We start from the raw sequence: 24339 nt of genomic DNA, 5'->3' as shown, positions 1-24339 counted from the left end.
AGTTACACAGTGTTGAGAATGCACATCACTAGGAATGCTTTAATAGTGAGTAAACAAGAAGGGATATTACCACAGCAGAAGCACTTTAGTAGGGACAGACAGTCTATGGTTTTTAAAGCATGCTGCTCAGAAGTCATTTTGGCACCTCACAACAGCCACACGAGTCTCAGATGCACTTAGCAGGACACAGGTCGCCAAGTGAAATCCTTGGCCGTGAGTAAAGTGAGCCAGTAACAGCTCCCAARGCTGAACTTTTGGTTCACTCTGGAATCTCACTAATGCCTAAACCAGCCCAGTTTCTCCCTGCAAAGCAGCAGTAGGACACTTGCAAACCACTGCCATGTTTTGTCTGCCAATTACTTCTCAACACCTCCCTCCCATCAGGTCTCTTAGGCTTGCAGTGTCCAGTGGCTACTGACCCTAGGAGGACTTGCACACAACCTGCAGAGTGAGGAGGGCTGGGCACTCCTGCCTGTTCATGCAGGACACAACAGTATGTCCAAGAGACACACAAACGCACATGCATATATAAACACACATTCAACCAATGGTGACAGAGTTAATGTAACATTCTTCATGGTAAAATGCTTAGAAAGAACAAAAGCTGCACAGTACTACCCTCTGAATTCTTCCAAATACCTTCATGAATACTTGTGGCAGTCTCCAAGGGAGCAAAACAAAAATAATCTAAAAACCATAATACTCACTCATACACACTGGGTCTTTGTCCCTTACCAGGGGTGGAATTATCTACTACTCAAGCAAGTCTAAATTATAATTTGAAATCTAAGGCAACACCACGTATTTGCCTATAAGTTTCCTCACAAGYTTAAAGATATATATAGGAACTGCAGTAGCAACAGCAATTTTCTGCCAAAGAAAAGCTTCACGTAAGATATTCTGGCATGCATATCATTGATATCAGACACTTAAAAGGAGAACAACTAATGCAATATCTACTCAGTTAAGCAGAGATAAAAAGGTCCAGGGAAGAATCCAAACTTGAAGTTCTCCAACCGCCTACAGAAAGTGCTGCAACCTGAAACAGAGCAAACAGTCACCTCACTTCACCCCGAGACAGAATTATTACTCAGGCAGACAAACCAGTCTGGATAAAATAGGGCTCTTCCCCCAGCAAAGAAGATGAACAGTCCTTCTTGATACATACAGCTAGTTCAGAGGAGACATAACATTTATCCACTCCTCTTGCCAACCACCCAAAGCAGCACCACCAATCTTAATAACATGACAAAAGGAAGGGAAAAACCCCACACCACACAACCCTGTTTCCACACAACACTAGTATCAAAAGTCCCATTCTTTMTCAGTGTCAATAGCTGCCTTTGTCATTCTAATATCACGTGCTCTGTTTTTTTCTTCCTATTTTTCCATACAGCTGAAGAACAGCCATATTTTTCCTTTGAGCTTTTATATTTTTAAGGAAAAAACAAAACAACTGCATGCCATTTCCAAATCTCTGGAGTTTGACTTAAACAAACTCTATTCCTTGGAAACAATGAATTATTTTAGCTCAAACACAAATTCAGAAGTGTTAAATTGTGTAAAAAACTACATTAAAAATATTTTAAAATCTATTTTACTTCTTTGTAACACAAACCAACGCTCAGAATTGCAGAGCCTTGCTCTCAGACAACCAGGTACTGCCTCTAAATTTGCAGCATCTGCTGCTTATTTACTGCACACTTGTTATGACAGCCATATTGTTACCCTCTGACAACAGCTGTAACTGCTTGTGAACTACTGCACGTGGGACAGGCTGAACTGTTCCAAAGGACAAACACTGCAGAAAGAAAACTGGTTCTGCTCAGGTTTCTCACTCTCCAGATAGTACAAGCAACACAGAAGACAAAGAGAATCCACAGATCTGGAAAGCTGCCAGCAGCAGCCTCTGTYGCACACCTGACTATGAAATCAAGAGAAGAAACATGAATAAATGACCATAAATGGATGCAATCTAGCAGCTCATTTAACCACACTTAGGAAATCAGAAACCCCTCTCACCCTTGAAATCTCAAGTAACGCTTGTTGTGCGAACATCAGGCTCTCACAGCTGCACTACTGCTGGACAAAGCCAAGCTTACGCTCCGAATTTGAGAACGAACAATCCCAAAACTTTGAAGATGGCCATTCAAAGGGGTTTTTATATATATATATATATATATATATATATATATTATTTCTTGCTCGTTTAACAGTTAAGTCAGATATGTGCCTCCTCTCCCCATTCCTAGATATAACTCACTCCTGAGGACAAGGTGCAGCAAAGATCGGACTGATTTCTCTTGTAAGAGGTGCACTTACTTTTCCAGCTCCTCCTGTGAATGTGCAAAGGTGCAGCTGGCCCCTCGAGGGCACCCTCCTCTCTGCTTCATGTCTCGGCACATATATGTCTTGTACTTGCTGTGCTGAGGAGGCTGACAAGATTAAAGAAACAAAGTAAGATACCTGAGCGTAAGTGCACTTAACCAAGGACGGAATGTATCCTCTTACTAAAAGGACTGATGTGTGACTGCTCAATATTCCTTCAGTGTAAACATCCCAAGAGTACGTAAGCCTGAACTGTACAACAGGAACAGTGTTCACATTTGGGCTTTCAACAGAACGGAGAGATTCAAGAGTAGGTATTTTGATAACTACATCACTATCAGATTTTAAGAATATTTTTATTCTAATTTCTTACTGGAGCTTGATTGGAACACAGCCATATGCTTCAAGGAACAGTAAAGCGGACAAAAATCAATTTAGTCTGAAAGATCAGCATGCTTACTCAGAAGACAGAAGTATGCCATGCCAAACATTAAATGTAATGCAAAAAAAACGTGATCAAAGTTGAATCTGGTGAGCTGCTTTTCCCTTACTCTGTTAGCTCAAAATGGAACTTCAGTATCCCTTTGGTCTTCAYGTACAGTTAAATTTCACTGAGTTCCCTTGTAACCTCCTTGGATTAAAAACCTCTTAAATATGATAATTATTTCAACAGGCAAGAATAATCTTATTCCTACACAGGTTAGCACGGTATATGCCGCCTTTCGCGTTGTTCTGAGCTTGGTCTCCAAAGAAACTGTGACAATGCAATCTGGCCATCTACTTGTACACCCATTTTCTAATTACCCTAGACAAATTTTGACAGGACAGAGGTGGTCTCAAAGACATCCARTTCTTATAGGTTTCATGGCAAGACTAAATCAGTCAGCAGGGGAAACACCCCAGAGTTTCCACTGCAGAAATGTCTGCAAAAATAAACTTTTGCTTTCTGAGAAATCCAAGACGGAACTCAGAAGATATGAATTTGTCAGAAGCCAATCTGCAAACTACGTTTTTTTTTTTTTTTTTTTTTTTTTTTTGCCCCCTATGGCAGTGAAAAAAAGATTTAGGCCGGGTGTAGTGAGCTCCACAGCCCTCTGCTGGCCACAGCCACCAGCCGGGCATGCCTGATGCTGCAAGGATGTGCTTTCCACRTGCTTCCCGTAGCAGGAGGTTGTATGCTCCCTTCTGACCTTCGCACTGCACACTTGCGCTGGGTGATGCTCTCCCCAGAGCTCAACTCCCCCACCACTACAGTTAGCACCGTCACGAGATTTCCCACCCCGATTTTTCCTTGTATTCTCCCTCTCCTTTTTCTTTTGCCAGCGACAGTGCACATTAGGCATCACGCTGAATCAGTGAGTGCTAGAAAGGTAAATCGAAAATTCACTCTGATTTTGTGGGTTTTACTTGTTTGTGGGGGTCCTCTTCCCACTCCAGAGAGAATCTCTCTACCCGCTCCCTGAACCAGCTCTCCAGGAGAACGTGCGCCAGAGCAAGGGAGTGATGGGGGATGCAGGACAGGCAGCTCTGTCATTCTCAGCAGCAGCTAGCATTTACACCAACTGAGCTATACAGTGAAATGAGATCAAAGGAATGCGCGATAAGACAACCATGTGACATGCTAATACATGTTTGGCATCATCATTTGGTTTCTGAAACAAAAACTGTTTTAAGAACTCAGGATGGTACCTTCTATCTGAAGTTTCCCCAAATCTTTAAAACTTCACAGAATATTAAACACGGGCATAAGAATCATTTCATTAACACAGAGCCATCTGACTGAAATGTTTCACATTAAAGACAAAACAAGAAAACTCCCAYAGATCAGTGGCAGCACCCTGGCCTTCTCCCCAGCCTCTAATCAGGAGGGCTGTTTATTCATTTCCCTAAATTGGCAGCTGGATCAGATCATTTTCTTTTTATCCTAACAAACTCTGCAAATTAATGCAACAAGATTTTTTTTTTTTTTTTAACAAATATGGGACTGCACGGACATCCTCAAACCTACTCCTTGTGAAACCAAATGTCTCCGGATGACATTAGCAAACCTGTACTAACAGACCAAGCCAATAAAACTTTGGGGCAAGCATTTCCTTTATTTATTTAAGTTCTTTGAAAAGCTTTAGCTCTTACCTGTTGCTGGTCTGTTCCTTTCTTGCTGTGATTCTGGATATAGTCGACTAATCCATGAACCACAGTCCTCACAGCAACTAGCCCATTTTCCAGTTGTTCCCATGTTGGAGGTGGAGCATCTGTAACATTGACAGGAAACAGTATTATTAAAAACCACACCACACACCCAAAACACACGCAGAAAAAGAATTTTCCACAACCAGGTAACAAAGAAATCCTAAGTATCACAAACTTTGAGATCATCTAACAGAGCAGCGTGAAAAAATYATGTAGTCTTAATCCAGTATAGGCTCTTGCTCTTTCCAGCTGACCAAACTGCCCTTCTGCTCCATCTGTCCCAGCAGACGGTATTCCCCCAACATGCCTACACATTCTACCGCAATACCTAGGACCTCAAAGTGCTTTACAAGTGCCTTTCAAGATCTTTAACCCAACAACCTTGTGAACATATTGTTCACAAGGACTCGCTGTTGCTGGGTGAACTACAATGCACCTACAAGGAGAGCAGGGGAGCAACTCAACAGCAYCGACAGAAACGACATCAAATGACTCACCCACTGAAGCTTCAAGTGAGCTACTAGTGTCGCACTCAAAAAGTTTTATCCTTGACTAGTTACAGTACAAAAGATTTGGTAAGAAAACACTGCATTGTCTTTAGCTGTAAAGTGCATCTGGGTCTTTGCTTAAACAAGCTCTACTTGCAAGTGAACTGAAACCCACAACTGCTACTTTTATCTCCTGAAGTCACAGTTTAGGCCTTCACTCTCAACTTTGACATTAACCTTGCTTTTACAAATATGTAACAGGCATAAAATAAAACCTCAGCCACACCAGTCTCCCCTGCCCATCCTTGCTCCCTCAGTCCATCCTCAGTGCTACTAACTTCTTCCAGCAATTTCCACCTCCTCCTCCCCATCAGCAGCTTAGATTTCATTTCTCATTTATGTTCTTTCCAGCTCAGTTCTCCTTCTCAGTTTGTCTTTCCACACGTTTGCATAGTGACAGACTAMAAAGAAAAATAGTAAGCTCCCTAGAATAGGGCATCTGCCTTGTCTAGAATGATTTTTGCCTARATTCTGTCATTTCAGTCCATCAGACTTGAACTTCAAAATCCTAAATAGTTTAGATGCAAGATGCCTTATTATTTTAAGCTGCCTCCAAGAGAGACTTCCAAGTACAAGGTGTGCAGTCTAGAGAACTCGAATCAAAAAATACTACCCAGAATTTCTAGAATAAAGACATACAATTTTAGGTAAGATAATGACGTCCTTAATCTGACAACTGTTTTCTTAGATATTCCCCTCAGTTTGTAAACAGACGATCTGCTCCACTAAAGAACTGGAGAGAAAGAAATACGTCAGAGCAACAGCTAAGACCTTGCAYTAAACGCAGTGGTTCTACCAGTCTTACTGAAATCAGATTTGCAAAGCCACAGGAATGGCATGTTTACTAAACAGGTAAAAGGAAGAAACTAAGACTGTTGCGAGTCCCCTCAGTTAACATTGCCCAGTATGAAGTATACATCATGTAATCTCACAGGATTACATGCATTTAACATCCTTGTTATTTACGGTGCTGTCAAACTCGGAAGCCATTCTCAGAGAGGTGGTGAAACTATTTCAYGAATTTTTTTTGGACCCACCTTTGCTTCAAAATAGTTTAGTTCTTCACATAAGTTACTGCTGTTGCCAGGTCGGTTTTCACTATCATTCAAGAATCCTAAGTTTATCAGTTACAGAGGATGTTTCTTCTCCTTGAGGAATAGCTTTCAATCCCCTAATGTTGTTAAATTCCTCCTGATAAACTAGAAGTTATATGGCTTTACAAAGTATCTAGAATTACCTGGACTGGGATCAATATTTGCCAGGAGTTCTAGGTGAGGTCGAAGACGATTCAGATTAGCTGGATCTCCAGTCCTCTGGAGAGCAATAGTCAATTCTTGAACACTCTGTGCAAACGAAGCTGGAGTCTGCAACTTTAAAAAAAATATATATAATAATAATAAATTTTCTACAGGCAAGACAATCCTTGTGGTTTCTGAAGGCTGCTCCATCAGATCATAGAGCTGTTTTCCAGAAYTGATGCAGAATTTTCCTCACACAAGCTGGTTTCAGCATCTTGTATTAAAATACTGCCTCCAGCCTTAAGAACACACCCTTTCTTTGCATTCTAAGTTAAGCAAATAGCTCCAAATAGCCAAAAATGAAGGCTGGCTACACTTACAGTAGTGTAACCTGTTTCTTTTCTGCATTGTGCTGGCACCCAGAAAAATGYAAAACATTCAAGACTCATTTAATTAAGATTTCTGAAGAGTCTAATACAGCTGATTCTTGAATGAACAGATTTGCATCTTGCTCTTCCTTCCATCATCCTGCTGTACTTAAGAGTAAAGGCAGCTAACAATGTTCCATTTACTAACAACATACAACCTCTATTTTTAAAATCCTGTTTTAACTTTGCATAGATCCTTCAGGAGAGTCRTTAGGACCTGAAAATACAGTCAAAATGCATGGATACCTATCAGTTTATTCTTGATGCTAATCTTCCTACAAGGAAGCCAAAGCAATTGTTTCACAGCTTTTGTAACCACCCACGAATACAGAAAAGCTCAGTTTTTCCCATCTAAYTTAGGTGTGTACCTGAGTTCCCTAATTTAAAAGCCCATTTGTCCTACGTTGTCTCTATAAACAGCAGAGATCCACATTTCCAGAGGTCAAGTCATTTTACCTAAGAAATATGTTTACATCTCTCCAACTTCATTTAGATACGGACTGGGGCACTAATTTTCTTTCAACTTACGGACTAGCTTCCCATCTAGAAACAAACTATTAATCTGTTCTGTGCAGTTAAACTCTAGTTTCCTACCTACTGAAAGGGGTAAAGTAGAAAGAGAACAAGATGGCACTGGGAGCCAGATTCATTACATTCTAAATATATATTCCCATTATTCAGGCCAACAAGGTTTTGAAATAACAGCACTCAATGGGTAAGATGAGTACATCTGAACGTCACCACTACTCTTCATTCAAGTTACAAGCTTATACATCTACACACAGTTACAGACAAGATAGACTGGGCTGACTGTAGGTGGCTTTACCTTGTCAATGATAGACTGCATGTGGGATTTGTGAGACTGGTCTCCATATAACAGCGAGGACCACTGATCCGGCGCAATGCGTAAACCTGCTTCCATTGCRATTTGAACTATCTGGGAATCGTGTTCCCTTCTCAGAGCTTCGTAAGTCCGGAATTCCTCCTTCAGTTGCATCAGGGAGGAATCCTCATCACGCTTTGTCACCTAGYATGGAGAAAGAAGCCAACTACAATAAGCAGGATAAGCCAAGGATGATGTAAAGTCCAAGCCCATAYACAACCAAGTTCTTCCTCCCAAAACAAGCTGAATTGCTGTCATGACACTACGTAARGAACAGCACCAAGATTTTCTACTAGAATAACCACCTCTTCGTAAACTGTGGTTACTATGAAATGGGTATCAAACATAATTTACTCAAAATTGGATCCAGATATTACTAAAAGCATCACACTTTCTAAATGGTTGTACTGGTAACTACAGCATCCAAMCCTTAACTTCCCCAATCAAGAGATTTTGTTTGTGCTGCAGAATTTTGTTTTAAATTTTGTTAGCAGCAAGAAAGCATTTTCCTCATTTAGTGAAACAACATTTAAGTTGAGGACACAGCAATGGATCTGAATAGTGTGAAGTACCACTAACAGCTTAAGTTTTCCTTCTACCACGCCACTAGTAAACCTCATTCTGATATTACAGTGCCTCATGTTTCTTTGTTTCTAACTACAATACCACTCTTAACAGAAATGGGGCTTTTCCAGCTTTAAAAGCCTCTTTTAAAGGAGATAAGCTACACTCACTTACATATCAGTTTTGTTACTGTTCATCCATTAAACCTGGACAGGTTCCAAGCAAATTTACTGCTTAAAATTGCAATTTCAGTCTACACTGCTTCACAGATGTACGATAAAACTCTCCAAACAATTTATATAACTATACATACTTTTAGATGCATTTAATGGTATGAGACAATGAAAATTGTAAAYGAAAAAAAGTTTTTAGAAGCTGTGAATGTGTATTAGAACTCATCTTAAATTAGAGCATCTTTTGGCTCTATGAGGAAGTATTTTTCTRGGTTATAAGGGCTCTGAGCAAGATCTTCATACCTTGAAGCACGAGGCTCTGTAAAGAAGCTGGACAACATGTCCAATGCTAGTTTTAGAAGCCTGAGGAAATCGTGGCTCCAGCCTCTGAACCACAAAGAGAACCAAGACCTTCCGTGACAAAGCAGATCCATCTTCCAGAGCCAGTAGAACCAGCTTTAAAGCCTCCTCTTGCATTGCTGGGGAAAAAAAAATGCAACAAAGAAGGTGAGAAAAAAACAAAGATTCCTGCATTTTTCTTGTGTTTTCTTTCCCCACAAATAAACATGTTTCCTATGTTTATACCTCTAGCTGGGGAGGGGGAGGAGGGAAAAAAAAAAAAAAAAAAAAAAAGTCATGTCCAGTCACTTTTAAGTACCTTACTTTTTGGAGGGGTTTTGCTTCCTTGATGAAGGAGGCAAACTACTTTCAATTTTAGCTTCTCACAGTAACAGAAGGCCAGTGACTATTCTGAGTTTCATGGAAGACTTGCAAAAGCAGTACAAATATGAGAAATACGAGCAAAAATGAGAAAGTCCACGACAGCAGCCCAATAGATACACCACTARTTCTGAAGACCTACTGAAAGAAGGTACTGCCAAGGATGCCCATTTCTCAGYCCTCCTCAATCCTAAATTGCTTCTAATATAGCAGTAGTATGGATTTGGATGTTACCTACCTGGCCCAAGGAACTGGCACCCTCKGGCTCTCACTGCAGCCCAGAGGTTRGAAGAGAGCTGCTGAGGGTTTTGATGCTGAAGAATGAGCTCTGTAACTGTTCTTTCACCAAGTGACCGTGCTGCACGCATGGCTCGGATCCGTCCCTCTTCCTCTACTAGTTGGCAATGAACTAATGTCACAAGTTTCCTTTGCATGGGACGACTCAGCACGCTCTGAGTAGTACTGTTAAGACCCACACCTTCAAAACAAAACAATTTTTTTTTAAAAAAAACCAAATAAACAAAAAAAACACTACTTCACATCTTTTGGTGCTAACCTTCAGCAGCTGTACTGGAAAACTGCAAATTCAGTTCCCCCRATGTTGACTTTGTTAAACAGAATGCTACAGCCACAGCATATCAAAAATTCATTTTTATCAGTTTCTTTTACTCATCATTAAAAGCAAAYAGTTCTGTGGAGTCTGCTTTCCCACAGATTTTTATCTTGTGATTAATTGATTTGCCTCTTTAAGAAGGTATAACCTCTAATGAATTCTCTCCCTGTGTTCGAGGTCTCTCCTGCAACCTCCCATATGGATTTTCAGCTGCCTAACCTCAGTTAGGCTTACATTGCAGACTTTCCCTTATTTTTGAGGCTTGAAGGGATCATGTCCTTCTCTATTTGTCTATTTTCACAAAAAATTAGTATCTTACCTATATTTGAAATCTCTATTGCTTTGGCCTAGCCAAACCAAACTGATGAAAGTTCAGCAGTGTTTGGTTAAGGTGAATGAATACATTCACAAATGTGCTTGGATCTACTGAAACCAGGATAAAAAAACTGAAGCRACTTGCTAGATAGCTAGCTACAATATTGCTGTTGTTCAGAGATTTACCTAGGATTTGTTCATGTGGCCACTAAATGCTSAAGAGTCATGCTGGTATCACATTGCACTATTTGCAAAAGCTTGAAACACCTTTCTGTAAAAAATCAATTTTTGGAAAGCTGATCCCCATGACATTCACCTGTGTTGCCTCATTTGCTTCTACATCTAGGAAGGGTTGATTATTGATTTTCCAAATCCAGCATATGTAATATATATATATACACACTACATACACTTGAACTAGTGAAGTTTTGCTAAATTAACATTATTCATATGGGTCCAGGTGTTGTCTAAGGTCTCATATAAACAGAGGATAASTTATTTCTCTTGTATGTCCTACATCCAACACATTACTTCCTTCAGATTATTCCTCCACTGCAACAAAGCTGCATTACCAGAGTTATCTAAGTAAAGCAGAACTCAGGAAATAGCAGAGTTTTCAGTTTTATTTAGTTAGCAGAGGTCAACACAACTTAGCAAGTTTATCTCAACTTACTAAACTGAAACCAAATGCCTCTGTGTTTTCTCAGTACTATTTTGATATAATACCATTAAAAATGTTTTCCCCAAGTGAAAACATAACCTTAATGCTCAGAAAGGTAACTCCAGTTTGATATTTATAAACTAGCTCTAGGTGAGTTTTTCCAACAGACTCTACTTGTAATCACATGGATAATTTGTTATGCATCTTATTTGTTTCCAGCTTTCATTTTCAAACGAAACAACACAGGAATTACCTCTCGCGCTGCTGAGTGGTTTGAGGTACAATGCTAATTCTTCCACACATTTCTTGCCCTCCTCATAATGCTTGGTATCTTCAGCTCCACTACATAAAGTAATTGGCTGCTGCTCTGGAACCTGAAGAGGTGACATGGGCATCTGTGATGAATATGCATAAGCAAGCAGTAGTCGTGCTTACAAGCACACACTACATTGAGCTTATTAATATCACGCACTTCCTGTTTCGTTCCCCTTCTCTACAATTTTTCTACGTTAGTAAGCAATATGTAATTATTCATTTTAGTGAACAAACAGCTTCCACCTCCCCCCTGCAAAAATCAGTTAAGTGAAGATAGCTTAAAAAGGCAGAAAAATTTATCAGCTTCAGTTTATTTCACAAGCCACAGTATCAGACTTCTTTTATTTAGTGACTGATATGAAACAAAACCAGAATGCGTATTCCAGGACAGGTATCGGCACAAGAAACACGACATTTCTTATAATCATGAACTTTTGCTGAAACAGCAAACATACTGCAACACTGCTAAAACCAGCCAGCCAAAAACTGGTATTACTCAGATAACCCTGGTTTGCAAGAAGGTGCAGATTCATATCTGGGACCTGGCAGCTCTAAAATTATCTAGGGATAAGTGTTCTGAGCTATTTGGATTTGGGGGTGGGGGAAGAAAGTAGCAGCAATTATATTACAGCATATTCTGAAGAGACCCAATTAATCAAGCTGCAAGATGACATTCTCCTACACAGTGCATACGCACACATATGCTAAGCATTAGTCTGGTATCGCAGGCTAGTGAGTTTTGTTTTTGTAATGTTCTGGCTGCAGCATTTATTTCATYCAGACAAAAACAAGATCTTCCAAAGAGACGTTGAGTAAAAAATACTGGAATTTCTCAGGAGATTAAATACAAGTGCTGTTCGCATTTTCTCCTGAAGTGAAAACAGCTCTCAGACTGCCACTTCGTACTTCCAACTCAACCTCTACTCAGTGGCAATGCGTCACGCCAGCGCTGCGTAGTTGCTCACAGGGACCCAAGCAAGGCACAGAGAGGAATACTATTTTATATCTATACTTTAAAATTTTCCTGAAGGGAGAAAAAAAGCAGGAATTTTGACATGAATTATTTAAAACATCTGCAATTACTGAAAAGTGTACATACTATAAAATTTAGTTAGGTTTTCAGTATTTTTGCTCATTTTAACTTTTTTCCTKTTTCAGCCTGGACAAATACAAGCAAAGCTGGAACACCTTCTCCTTCAAAGATGCTTTGCCCTCTACTTTATTGCCCACTGCATTTGATAGGAAAGAATGTGGCTCAATATTCATTTGACAAAACCCAGTAATTATTATAAGATGCTCAAACTTAGCAAATAAATAACAAGTAAATAAATAGGGAGTTTACATAATCAGTCCCTTAATACAAAACCTCAAATACATGTAGATGACGGAGAGCAAAGAGAAAAACCTTTGCCACTGAGCACACAGCCTTTCCAAAACTCTGAGGCAAAATATTAAAGGAGAATTAAGCACAGAGAGCTAGGTTTACTGATCTCCGCTAGCAGAGTTCTGGACATGACGCCCAAAACCTTCAACGTAAAGCTTGTGAGAGCAGCATACACTTTAAGGCACAGAAGTACGACTGCCCAAGATTCAATAGATCTGTGCAGCCAACACATTTGTAATCGTAGCAGAAGCAGTTCCAGTCATAACCACAACTCGTTTCTCGTAACTCCTGCACATCTGTATTGCCACCAGGATTTTCCAGGAATAATTTCAGTATTTGGAATTATAAATGGTAAGTCTTTACATTACTACAATGCGGAAATGTCAAGTGCGCATTCACAGACGGAAGAGGGAACTCAGCCCTGCTATGCTGTGTGCACACAGACAACAGGGCAGAGCTAATCCCACCGGCTGKGGCAAGAGCTTTCCTACCAATTTTGATAAGTCATCTGCATTTTAATTATACAATCATACTTTTCCTACAGCCACAGCTAAATGTGCATGTGTGCTCATGGCTTCTCATTTTGAAACGTGCTGCAGAATAAGAAGTTGCCAGCTGCACAGCTCTTGCTTTCAAATGTGGTGACCAAAACAAAGTGCTTGGGATTGAAATAAATAAATAAAAAAAACCCCACAATTAAGACCTGATACTATCCAAACCCAGCAAATTCAAGATGGTCTGGATCAGACACCAACCCTCTTACTCTGTTTAAAAGGAAAAAAAATAAAAAAGAAAAAAGAAATTATTTCTTTCAAGACAGCCAGGTAAGCCTGGATGCTTTCCTTGGACTATTATTTCTATACTTAAYTTGGAAGTTTTTTGCTACCTCTAAGTAAGAAAGCTTTGAGTAAAAGGAGATTCAGCAATTTTATCCTACAGAGGCCACAGCCTAAGTGTTTCAAGAGCAACGGCCTCAGCTGGACAGGTTCCTCAGGATGTGGGAAGCAGAACCACGAACCCCTCCAATACTCGCGTGAGCAGAAAGCCCCATCTCCCTTTTGAGGGCCCCCGCCCTGCTGGCAGCGTGCCTCTGCCCGGGACGCTGCACGAGCGGAGCGGGCTCAGCGCTCAAACAGCACGCAGGCGCGCTGAGGCGGCCGCTGCACGGCTCTGCCCCATTTACCGCTACGATACGTTTTGTGCACGTTTCTATCTCGTTTCAACGACGACAACTTGAGATGCACCTCGAGCTTCGCAACACTCGGCAGAGACCGCTTGGAACGGATGGGGGACAGGAAAYGCAGTGTTCAGCCCCGGATTTCTATCCTGAATTAAGGCAGATTTAGCCCAGAGCCACGCCAGCGCGCTGGAATGCCGTACGCAGCACAACTCGACCAGCGAGAGACGAGGACTGTCTGGGCARCTCTCAGAGCGCCTCCCCCTCCGCCAGAAAAAAGCTGCCGCAGAAAAACTCACGAGGGCTAACCAAGCTACTGAGCAGACCTTGCCGAGCCCAGTACTGCCCATCTGTGCATCCTTCCCATTTCTTCTCTTTGCAAAGGAGACTTGAGGACAACATTGAAAAAGCTTGCACAACTGTACTTCTTGTAAAGACATGTGAGTTTAGCCTTCATCCTCAGCTGGAGCAGGTGTAGGATGGAACGATAAAGCTGAAGATGCTCATTTTGTGCTTTTCAGCAATCCTCAGGACAAGCAGATGTGTTTCTCCCTGCGTACATCATACAACTGGAGAGGCAGTGCATCTCTCAGCAAACCTTGCAAATAACTTGTCCTTCTGGTTCTTCAACGTGCAGTTCCAAGATGTTCCCCCATTTTACAACGGAAGACCAGTATTTATCAAGAGGGGGAAAAAAAAGCCAGTAAACACATGACTCAAAAGTCACAGGACACGCAAATTTTTGTTTTGGCTTTGTCAAGGAATTGCTTTAGGACCACAGAGAGATCATTCAAGCCCAAAGCATTTTCACTTCCCCATTGCAAAATATCCTTTTGAGAGTGTGAAGGACCCTACGGTCACTACTGCTGACAACGCCTCTTGAGAATCACAAAATAGCTGCCCTGCTCAATGAGTTCATTATTTCCATCCTCGTTCAATATTCCATTTTCTCAGACACTCCACCCTTCTCACAGTTTTCACTGCAAGTTACGCTTACATGATACGACAAATATCTCCCAAGGGAGACCAGAACAAGAAGAACAGAGTAATCTCAGACTTTTTTTAGCTTAAATTTGGGTTAACTTTGCATGCCTCTGCCTTGGCGTTGAGGCTTGGCACCCCGGCATAGGAATGTCGTCCTTCAGCATGACCCTCACGGCTGTGCAAAGAGGCAGGTTGTGACAGTACTGCGGGGTGGGCAGGACTGGAAAAAACTGCTAAAGCACCATCTCCCACCAGGCCGAGCTTYTGAATTAGCTATTTAAATGCAGTCTGACCATGGACATCAGCTTGAGTCACCACTAATTAGCATTAGACACTTAACTGGGCAGGATTAAAAGACATTAAGCAGAGCAAACCCCTCATACCTCCGTTTGAGGCCTGTCCTCCCCCACCTTTTTTCCCCTACAAATAGATAGTTTGCTTCCTGCCAAAAAAAAAAATAATGGTTAGAGTCTTCAACTCCTCAAAAGTTTGTCAAACATTTCTTTGCAGAGGATTTCCTCCTCCGAGGCCCCTCATTTCATTAAAAGCTACCCTACAACCCAACCCAACACGCCAGGAACATAAGCTCTACAACAGTCATCYTCCCGTTTTTAAAGCACCGTGAGTTAGTCAGACTCCACCTGTTCTCCYGTCATACACGAGTCCCCTGTCAAATGCCTCCAACTACATTTATCATGTCCAGCAGGACACACAGGCAGAACTTAAAGCTACCACAGGAATTCCTGGCACCTGATGTCACCTGTTAGGAACGTGCACACTGCCATTTTGCAYGCTGTGGAAACAGGAGGGAAGAGATTAGATGACAAATCCATGACTGGGCACCTTCAAAATATAGGCCTGGTGAATGTTTAAAATAGTTACATAGAGTAATACGTGGAAGCTTGAATAGTTGAAATTCAAGAGYTCATTCCCTTAGAAACTGGCTTAAGGGATTTCTTCTGTACTTAAACATTCTTAAAAGTAAGGTATTCTGTGTATGCTGTATGAATAAAGCTTTTTGGACTTGTGTTTGCTTCCCTGTTACGTGGTTGAACTCACTGTACGAATACCAAATTGCAGACCCGCTGTCTTTCGGATCAGATCCTGCGTGCACTGCTGCTGTGCATCAGACTATAGCAGGGGGAGCAGAAATTTGAGTCTCTGCAACACTTAAATTTCCATGGGAAGTTTGGCTATAAGCTAGGCAAGATGTTTCATTTTTGTTAAGGGATGTGAGGGGGRAAAGAAAAGGAGAAATAGACTATAATTAAAGTAAGAAATCAACTCTTTTCTCTGTTAAAGTAACAAAATCTACATACAGACATGCTATTATCAGAGAAATGGGTTACTGCTTCCTCCAGTGCCTATGCGACAAGTTTTACTGTATTTCTGTCTGTGCTAAAGGCCACAAAGCACAACTTGCCAGGGATGCCTATCATCRCTGCTAGAGTCTCTGGAAGAGACTTGTTTCTTCAAAATGTCTGCTTCTCCTCTCCTGCCTCCAGCAAAAAAAGAAGTGTATAACATTTGTCAGTGTGTGAACTTCCTGGGAACCTCCCCAAAGGGAAAAGAACAAACTGTTCCTCTTCCCCCAGATAAAAGCTTTAATTATGTTGTACTGCTTACCTTCCTAAAGGGAACCTGTTTTTTGGAATACATCATTAAAAAACATATTAAAGATCTTCACGAACTAAGGTGTACAGWGGTCTGCAGAAGGTTAGAGGTGGTTAAAGTCATGTACACCTCTCCTGAAACTAAACCAAAAAAAAATGGAACAAGAAAAGGCTTTGTGTGACTATGAAGGTTGATAATGCTACTCATGCTTCATGAGCTGGCTGGCTGCACACAGATCATTTTTGTTGATGTGTACTAAAGAAAGCACATCATCTCAATGAGACCGAGCTCAAAGCTACTGTAGTTTCTTTAAAGCACTCTTTTTATCCTTATCCAAGTCCTCTTCTATAAAAGATGTCAAGAAAGGCTTTTCTGAGAAAGAGATAGCCCAGTGGAAAATAGCAGCTGTTTTTCCTGCCCTTCCCAACAAAGTCATGTAATTATTTTACAGTCCTCCATAGCCTGGGAAACAGTACAAGGTGCCAGGAGGGAAAGAGGAGCCAGGAGGGTGCATTATGTGGAATAGTGGTCTCATTCACAGCACCGGGCCTCACTCACTGGCACAGGGAGAGCTAGGAGGGAAATGCAAATCGCTCCTAAGAGGAAAGTGTGGGCAATAAGAAAAACCAGCTAAGATCACTGGTGATTGTTTAGGTAACACTGACACAGTGCAACAACACAGCTTTGTCATCSCTTCAAATCTGACCGCAGCTGCAAACCGCTTCGCTGTTCTCCCATCACCTTCTTCGGCAAGGCAACGCAAGCGCTTGCGCAGCTAACCATCAGCTAGATCAGGCAACTAGACAAAAGAAAGTTTTTTTAAAAAATATCTAAACATAGCAAAGTTCAATTCCCCTATCCAGTTCACTACCTAGCTGTACAAAGACTTGTCACAGTGAGCAGGATACAAGCAGGAATGAGGAACAAAAAAGAGGAAAAGGGAAGACCRTCTCTTTTGATGGCAGAGGCTGCTTCAGGTGACACAGAACAAGGGTGTAAGAATCTGGATAACAAAATATGAAAAGGAAGCATTCTTCCCCTATAAASACGGAACCTATAACACACAGAAGTTATGTCGTTAATCCAAAATCTGAACCTAGAGTTCAGAGGGCTCTTAAGACAAATATACTACTATCATAAAGACACTCTTCCTTCGCACATACCTCTGAATACTGATGAGCAAATTCTGGTTGGCTAACAAGCAAAGCTAGAATAAAATCCTCAGTTACCTGTAACAGGGCAGCATGGTTTTCCACATCATTGCAGAGGACCTTGTTTTTGTGGAAATTTAAATTTAGGCAAAGACCAAATTAAAGCTGTGGTACAAGCTTCTTACAAAGTATAACAATTACACACAAAATAAAAAAAATGTCAGTCCTTCTGAGCATTTATCCACATCATAAATGTGCGCATTTGGATACAGCTGGAACTATTCTATGAATTCCAGAGAGGAAGGAAGAAGATACTATAGAGCAAGGGAGAAAGAAGAGAATTACAACATTTACTTTACAGCATCACTCACAAACATCACATTGTTTGGAAACTCTTCAAAAATGGCAGCATACATGTTGAAGACATGGAGGCACACAATTTATTTACTTTCTCCTGCAAAGCAGGATGAATCACTAGTACAGCCAGAAACAGAACTTAATTCTTAATCTTCTGATACATCTTCTAGACCAATGCATAGCAAAAAAACAGTAACAAGCTGCATCTGATTTGAGGAAGCAGCAGAAATGCATTTAGGCCTCTAAGTCACAGTATCTAATCAAAAGGATAAAAACAGCTTTCTTTTCACCTTTTATGGCTTCTCCACAACATAGCTCAAAACCAAAATATGTATCTTACAGAATTTTATGCTGCCTCTTCAACTCATCTGAGCCCAGAGAGGGAAAACAATAACCCTCCTAAGATACTTGCCTCCCTCCTGCATTTTTGTTTCTCACCCATAAATTAGACATGGACTTTCTTCCTCTGCCAACTTCCCAATCCATGATCCTGTCCAGCCTTGAAACGTATGGCTCACAAGGAACTACCAGTGACCTRAACACGTAGTTTCACGATAAGCTTATGCCAACTTAAGCCTGTGCTGCAACCAAACAGGGTGACTCTGCTTTCCACTGGCCACCCATTCCTGCCCCTTTCCCCAGGCTGGTGCCRCTGCAGTAGTCATCCAAATCAGATCAGCTGACCTGATCAGATCAGCTGGTTCAGCTGACCTTAGGCTCTCCACTTCGAGCTGTATGGGTTTAAATTAACGTAGGTCATCTCATAGAATTACACTTTCAGGGCAGTTTCAAACCAGACATAAGGTAGGTAGACACAAGGTAGACGTAAGGCAGCACTGAGGCTGCTACCAGACGGGTCTGACGCACTTCCCTTTTCCCCTCCTCCTGCTTCCCTGGCATCTTGGTAAGCATCCGCAAGCTGAATCAGACAAAGCAAGTGGTCTACTGCACCAGAAGGATAGCTATAGTTACCACAAGGTAACTCATCCAGCTCATCCACTGGGCGTAAAATGGCTAGATGCAGAAGAACAAAGGGAACAGAATCACCCTGTTCTGGTGGTAGCCCACAGTTACACTAGATCAGGTAAAACGCAAAAATCAGTCAAAGGTAGAAGCAGGACTGATTTAACTGCTGTTCTCAGCAGCTCTGTTACAGCATGTCATAAGTCTAAAACCTGTAATTTGGAAAGTATGTCTACAGAAAGGCAGATGTCTGCTCTACAGCCCATTTATGTAGAGCCACATTCTTATTTTATGAAATTGTCTCCCTAAAGAAAAGGAAAGAAACGACAAAGAAACAGTGAAGACAAATAAATAAATAAGCACTGCTACCTGAGCACCCACGAGTTGCAGCAAGGCTGAATTCACAGGAAGGAGTTCAATGTCTGTATTGATAGTGGTCTGGTCAAAAGGGCATGCCTTACGGTGGAGCTTGTTGAGGCACATCTTGCAGACAGTGTGGCCGCAACCCAAGCTGATGGGCTTCCGGATCGTTTCGTCGAACGTCTGTGTGCAAATTGGGCAGGAGAGAAAATCCGTCCATTGTGGAGCTTGTACAGGCATTGCTTCAGGAGTTAATCAACAGGACAAAAATCTGAAGCACAGATTCCACTGGAATCAAAATCTTTGAAGAAAAAAAAAGTCTGTTTGTTTTTAAATATCTTCTGTAAGTACAGACAGTCAGCACATAGTGTGAAACATAACCTAAAAGGAAACAGAAACAAAGTTAGCATTCTCTATTGGAAAAGGCATTTGAAATCCCTTCTGCTATGTAAATATCACTGGTATAGCTAAAGGAGGAGAGCCGTTCTGAGATTAAAATAGAGGACTGAGTCATGACTTGTTTTAATTCCAGCTATTCTCTGGCACTGGAAAAGCTACTTAAACTCCTTTTTCTGTTGTTATGCAGCTTAAAAAGAGAGAGATAGTTATCAATCTTCCTGAAGTTATAGGACAAGATTAATTAGCTTTGGGGTTTTGTGTTCTCTTATTTCTTTACAAATGAGCCAATTAACATAAACTAGACATGAATCAAAAAAAAAAGTTTTTAAAATACTCCTGTGCAATGCCACTAAAATAATTTTTACAGTATCCATTAAAAGGTTAAATTTTGCATGGAAGCACTAAGCACTACAACAAAAAATGTCCTGGAAGGATTTATTAGTTGTCACTTTTGAATCAAAATGCAAAAGAGAAACATATTACTAATTACAAGAGAGCGGTAGTATCCCTTTGGGACAAAAAAAGTCAAATAAAACCAAAACTGCATCGTGCATGTGATAAGAAATATAAGAGAGCAAAAACTACGGAAAGATTAAATGATTTGTAAAGAATCACTATCAGAAAGATTTACTCCCAAATAGAGTTTTCTAAATCAAGACACAAAAAACACTTGAAAAGTCTAATACATGAGTTTCACTCTTCCTTTCTCTCAGCTTTCACACTGAAGAGTGGACGCTTGCTTGCTATCGTCTGTTTAAACAGAGAGAAAGTTATTCTATATGCAAAACAGCATGCAGCCTTTCAGCAAAYCTCAGTTTAAAACAACACAATCTCAATTCCAAGTAGTAGCAAAAAGAAAGATTTCACATTAAAGCTTGTGTAATTCACAAAGTATTTTAAAACAACAACAAAAACCTGAGATTAAAACAGAAAATCTGAAGAGCCTCAAGCTTTTGTTCCAGAATTCTGTGCAACTGTTGTTCACAGTTACATCATTTTGCCAAATAGTGAAGTAAATAGAGGCAAACAGTGAAGAGTTACTAGCTAAGGCTTTTAGCCTTTTTTTTWAAATCAACAAGACACTTAAAGCTTAGTTCTAAAGCTAATAATAAATTATTTCTCCCGTGTTCAGAAAACACCTCTGTACCACCCCATACAGCCACTGTTTACCAGCCAACAAGAAATCCACACTACCTGGGCACCTGAGGAGGAAGCACCATGCTGAACTCTAACGCTATCACCACACAACTACAAGATCTATTGAGTTTGTGCAGGTGTTTCGTTCTTAGAGATGTCACTTGAAATATATATATATATATATACATATATATATATATATATATATTTCTATATATAAAAAATTTCTTTCCACCCCCAATCCTGTTAGCACATAGCCAAATCATTCCAATCACTACTGCATCAGCGTATCTCAAAGGAAAAACATTCATACATGTGAGTTACTTGACTGAGGTATCTGCATAAACCATTCAGAAAGGTATTTCCAAGCCTTTTTGTTTTTTCTAATATACTCTTTCATATCAAGTATCTCATCTATGCTCACTCTCTGCGAACAAACCTGTTGTAGAAATTATCCTATTACTCTACAAAACCTTTTTGCAAAGAGCAGTTGCTAGCTTAAAAATCTGTTGAATGTATTACCGTGCTGTGAAATACTATTTGCAATTACAAAAAAATTAAGTACTCGATCACATTGCTTCCTTTCCACCACAGCGGAACTGAAACACCCCTGTTGGATTCCCAGCTGCAACTCAGGAGCAACGGGAACAATCTATCTGAAACACTGATTGTCAACCGTTACATTAAACTAAGCATTACAGTAGTAGTTTATTACTAGTAGAGCAAATCTTAAGACGGAAGCTAACATGGAGCTGTACCTGCTTGAAACGAGATCTGGACATCGAGACTCTACCAAGCCAGGCCTTAGACTGGAAAGGAGGAGTTGAATGCACTTGATGCAAAAGTTAACCAAATAAAATAAACATTAAAACATAGACATGCTCATGCTCCTGTATCTGGCCACTTAAGACAACTGGCACAATGAAATAGTTCACATTTATTTACAGTGCAAACAGCACAGGGAGAAGTTTTGAGCTCTCCAGTCCGGGGAAGGAGGAGGGAGGAACCGCTGGGACTGCGGATCGCCCATCAAAGCGGGTCTCAAAAGGCTGGAGAACAAAAGTGGCAAAGCTTACACCCGAGCAGATCTCCCCAGAGAGCCCCAGCCAGCCCAGGCGGGAGGGCACCACGCTGCCAGGCCAGCGGGGCCTGGCACATCGCAGGCGAACAGGCGCGAGGGACAGGAGGGGGCCAGGGACCAGYGTGCCGACGCTGGCCTAGCTGCGGACACCGACTGCTGCCTGGACACCAGAGCAAGACCAGGGACCGTGCTGGTGATGGAAAGCGCAGCCAGAAGGAACCTCAGGAAGCAGTCTCCTCGGCACAGCCCAGCTGCCGAAACCGAYGGCCAACCAGCTCGACCCAGCCAACCTTGTCCCCCAAGCAGAAAAGAAGAGCTGCTCCAGCAACCAGTGCTGCCAATAGATCTCCCAAGAGGATCAGGCCAGAGYAGGGGAACTCCTCCAGTCCTGCGCAAGACGGGCACGGTGTCGCAGGAGCGGGCTCACGAGCCGAACGCGGCCGGGCCGGCACAGGGCCGCAGGCCGCTGCCGTCGCAGCCTCCCACGGTCACGGCTGCAGCTTTCCTGCTCCGTCTTGGGTCACCAACGYGCACTGAGATACAACAGTTTGTGACTAGCTATGGCCCTGGAAATAATGGGAAGCAAATATGCCCTAACTTCAAAGAACTACTGAAAACACWCGGGAAAGGGTAAGCTGCAATGAAATGAAGGACACGAGACATTTCATTACTACCAACAGCTACTGAAACTACCATCACTGGAAGAAGAGAACACTTCCTTGTGGAGATAAGAGAAAAAGCATATATATGTGTGTGTGTGTGTAAATATTACATATACACGCACACATATACATATACTTTCATGGCAGAATATTCCGTCTCTCTCTCTCTATACATATATGCGTGTGTGCATAACTATCCATTTATCTATACATGCAAAATCCAAAAGATATTTRTAAATATGACTTGTTAAAAGAAATTCACCATCCCATAACATTGATTTTATGACTTCTTAACTCTCTAATAAGTAAGAAAGATTTTGAAAACTGTTTCCAATATTTTGCATTCTTTGCATGCAACTGAGAAAAATAAAGATATGCCAGAAATTACACCAAAAAACACAAACACTATCAAATACAAGAATTTGGTGTGTAAAAAGACCAGGCAAATTGTTATTTTTAGTCACTAACATTTTAAATAGGAATTCTTGTTTACTCAGTTAATAAGCCACAGACCTCAGGCCAAAGAACAGGCAGCTCTGTTYTACTACTGGAGCAAATTTTATCATTAGCAAGGAAAGGACAACTTTCCACTACCTATCTGGAAATCAATTATTTTTTATTTCAGTTGCTAATATTGCTTTAAACTTCAGCATGCACCTTTGCTACCCTACATAACGGTAAAAACCTCGCCTTTTGCACGCACATTTTACTACCACCACCTGGTTCATTTTAAGACTCCTACTCACAGCTCCTGCTAATAACATTGGAAAAAAACAGAACACAAAAATCCAAACACACGCACAGGTCAAAACTCAGAAGGTTAAGCTGTAATTAAGAATTAAAAAGTCCAAGATGTGTATCTTGGATAGCACGCTGGAACCAGAGACAGGTTTATTTCAGAGCTTGAATGCACAGCGTGTTCAGCACGTTACCTGCCGACCCTGGAAACATCACGCTGCAATCAATTTGCAGTGCCTCCGGGCTGGTACCCTGCCAGCACTCGGAGAAAGGCCGAGCAGCTCTGTAAAGCCTGGGTGAGCTGCTCAGGGGCTGGGCACGTCCCTCACCCTGCMGGACCAGAGCGCAGTCGGGTGGTTCGCACCTCTGTCCCGGTTGCAAGATGCCTGGGATGGTCACAGGTAGCTAGAAAGCTTCGCAGCTCCATCCTTGAGAATAAGTTCCACTATTAAACCTTGGAATACTTCGTACCAATATCTACCGGCATCAAGTTTCACGCACTAACGATGCAGGCGAAACCTCCCTTCTGCTCGCAGTTACAATTCAGCTCCCTCCGAACTGCACTGCCTGCACCCTTCGGCCACGCGGGGAGGATCTCCCCGCAGACAGGTCGCTTGGACGTCCTTGCAGCAGCAGAGGGGTATCGGGCGCCGCTGCGCCACAGGCGGGTTCCTGCCCGTGGGCACCCGCRCTGACGGCGCGGCACGGAGCGGGTGACTCAGCACGCCGCCGCCGCGCAGCCGCAGAGAGCCTTACCCGCTCCAGCGGCTTCACCCAACTTCACGCTATCTTACTGCGCTTTTCTGATCCCAGCAATATTCTCTTTTTGACATCTGAAGATCAAAACAGAAAAACAGTAACCTTTATTGCCCATTTTCACTTTAGTCCTGAGGTTGTTTCACTTTTGCAGAGTCTTACTTGGGAAAAAAGCAACCAAAAGCTCCTGCAACAGTTAGCAGTGAACACAGGGTAAGCTGTTTTTAATGCTAARGCAGCTCCCCACAGCCAAGATAAACTCAGGCTTGCCAACCGATCTGCTCACGCAAATACAGCTCTTGGCTATTCTGTAATTTAATCTAATAAAGATAATACCATTTCATTAATTCTTTTAAAGACTCTTACTCCTTTATAGTAACCAGCCTTGCTGGGAAGGACTTGCCTAGCCAGAGACGCAATTCCCTCTCACATGGGGTTGGCTCTGGTCATTACTTTAAAACTTCTCTCAGGTTTAAGTTTATAAAAATAAATCAACAACCGAAGTAAAACAAACAGTGGATTGTAAAGCACCTCTTAATCAATTGGCATTGCCAGAGGCACACAGTGCAATGCCTCTTAAATTAAAAAAAAAAAAAAAAA

General features: G+C 41.6%; 1 protein-coding gene and 1 long non-coding RNA gene across 12 annotated transcripts in view; both read right to left on the bottom strand.

Annotated features, from left to right (window-relative positions):
* The window catches only part of LOC146598839 (uncharacterized), a 186506-nt gene that overhangs the window by 65190 nt on the left and 96977 nt on the right, over positions 1-24339 (bottom strand). The window lies entirely within an intron of this gene.
* The window catches only part of RC3H1 (ring finger and CCCH-type domains 1), a 55188-nt gene that overhangs the window by 24809 nt on the left and 6040 nt on the right, over positions 1-24339 (bottom strand). For all 5 annotated transcript variants that reach the window (XM_085299636.1, XM_085299638.1, XM_085299639.1 and 2 more), the window contains exons 2-9: positions 18976-19347; positions 10915-11035; positions 9311-9550; positions 8656-8831; positions 7559-7759; positions 6304-6436; positions 4462-4580; positions 2323-2435 (exon numbers count right to left, since the gene is read on the bottom strand). In XM_085299636.1, coding sequence (XP_085155762.1) covers positions 2323-2435; positions 4462-4580; positions 6304-6436; positions 7559-7759; positions 8656-8831; positions 9311-9550; positions 10915-11035; positions 18976-19206 — 1334 coding nt within the window. In that variant the 5' untranslated portion in view covers positions 19207-19347. The remainder of the gene's footprint in view (positions 1-2322; positions 2436-4461; positions 4581-6303; positions 6437-7558; positions 7760-8655; positions 8832-9310; positions 9551-10914; positions 11036-18975; positions 19348-24339) is intronic.

The sequence above is a fragment of the Rhea americana genome, unplaced genomic scaffold, assembly GCF_003343005.1.
Source record: "Rhea americana isolate MKP2758 unplaced genomic scaffold, rheAme1 scaffold_151, whole genome shotgun sequence".
Classification (NCBI taxonomy): Eukaryota; Metazoa; Chordata; class Aves; order Rheiformes; family Rheidae; genus Rhea; species Rhea americana.
This window is presented reverse-complemented; position numbering and strand designations above follow the sequence as displayed.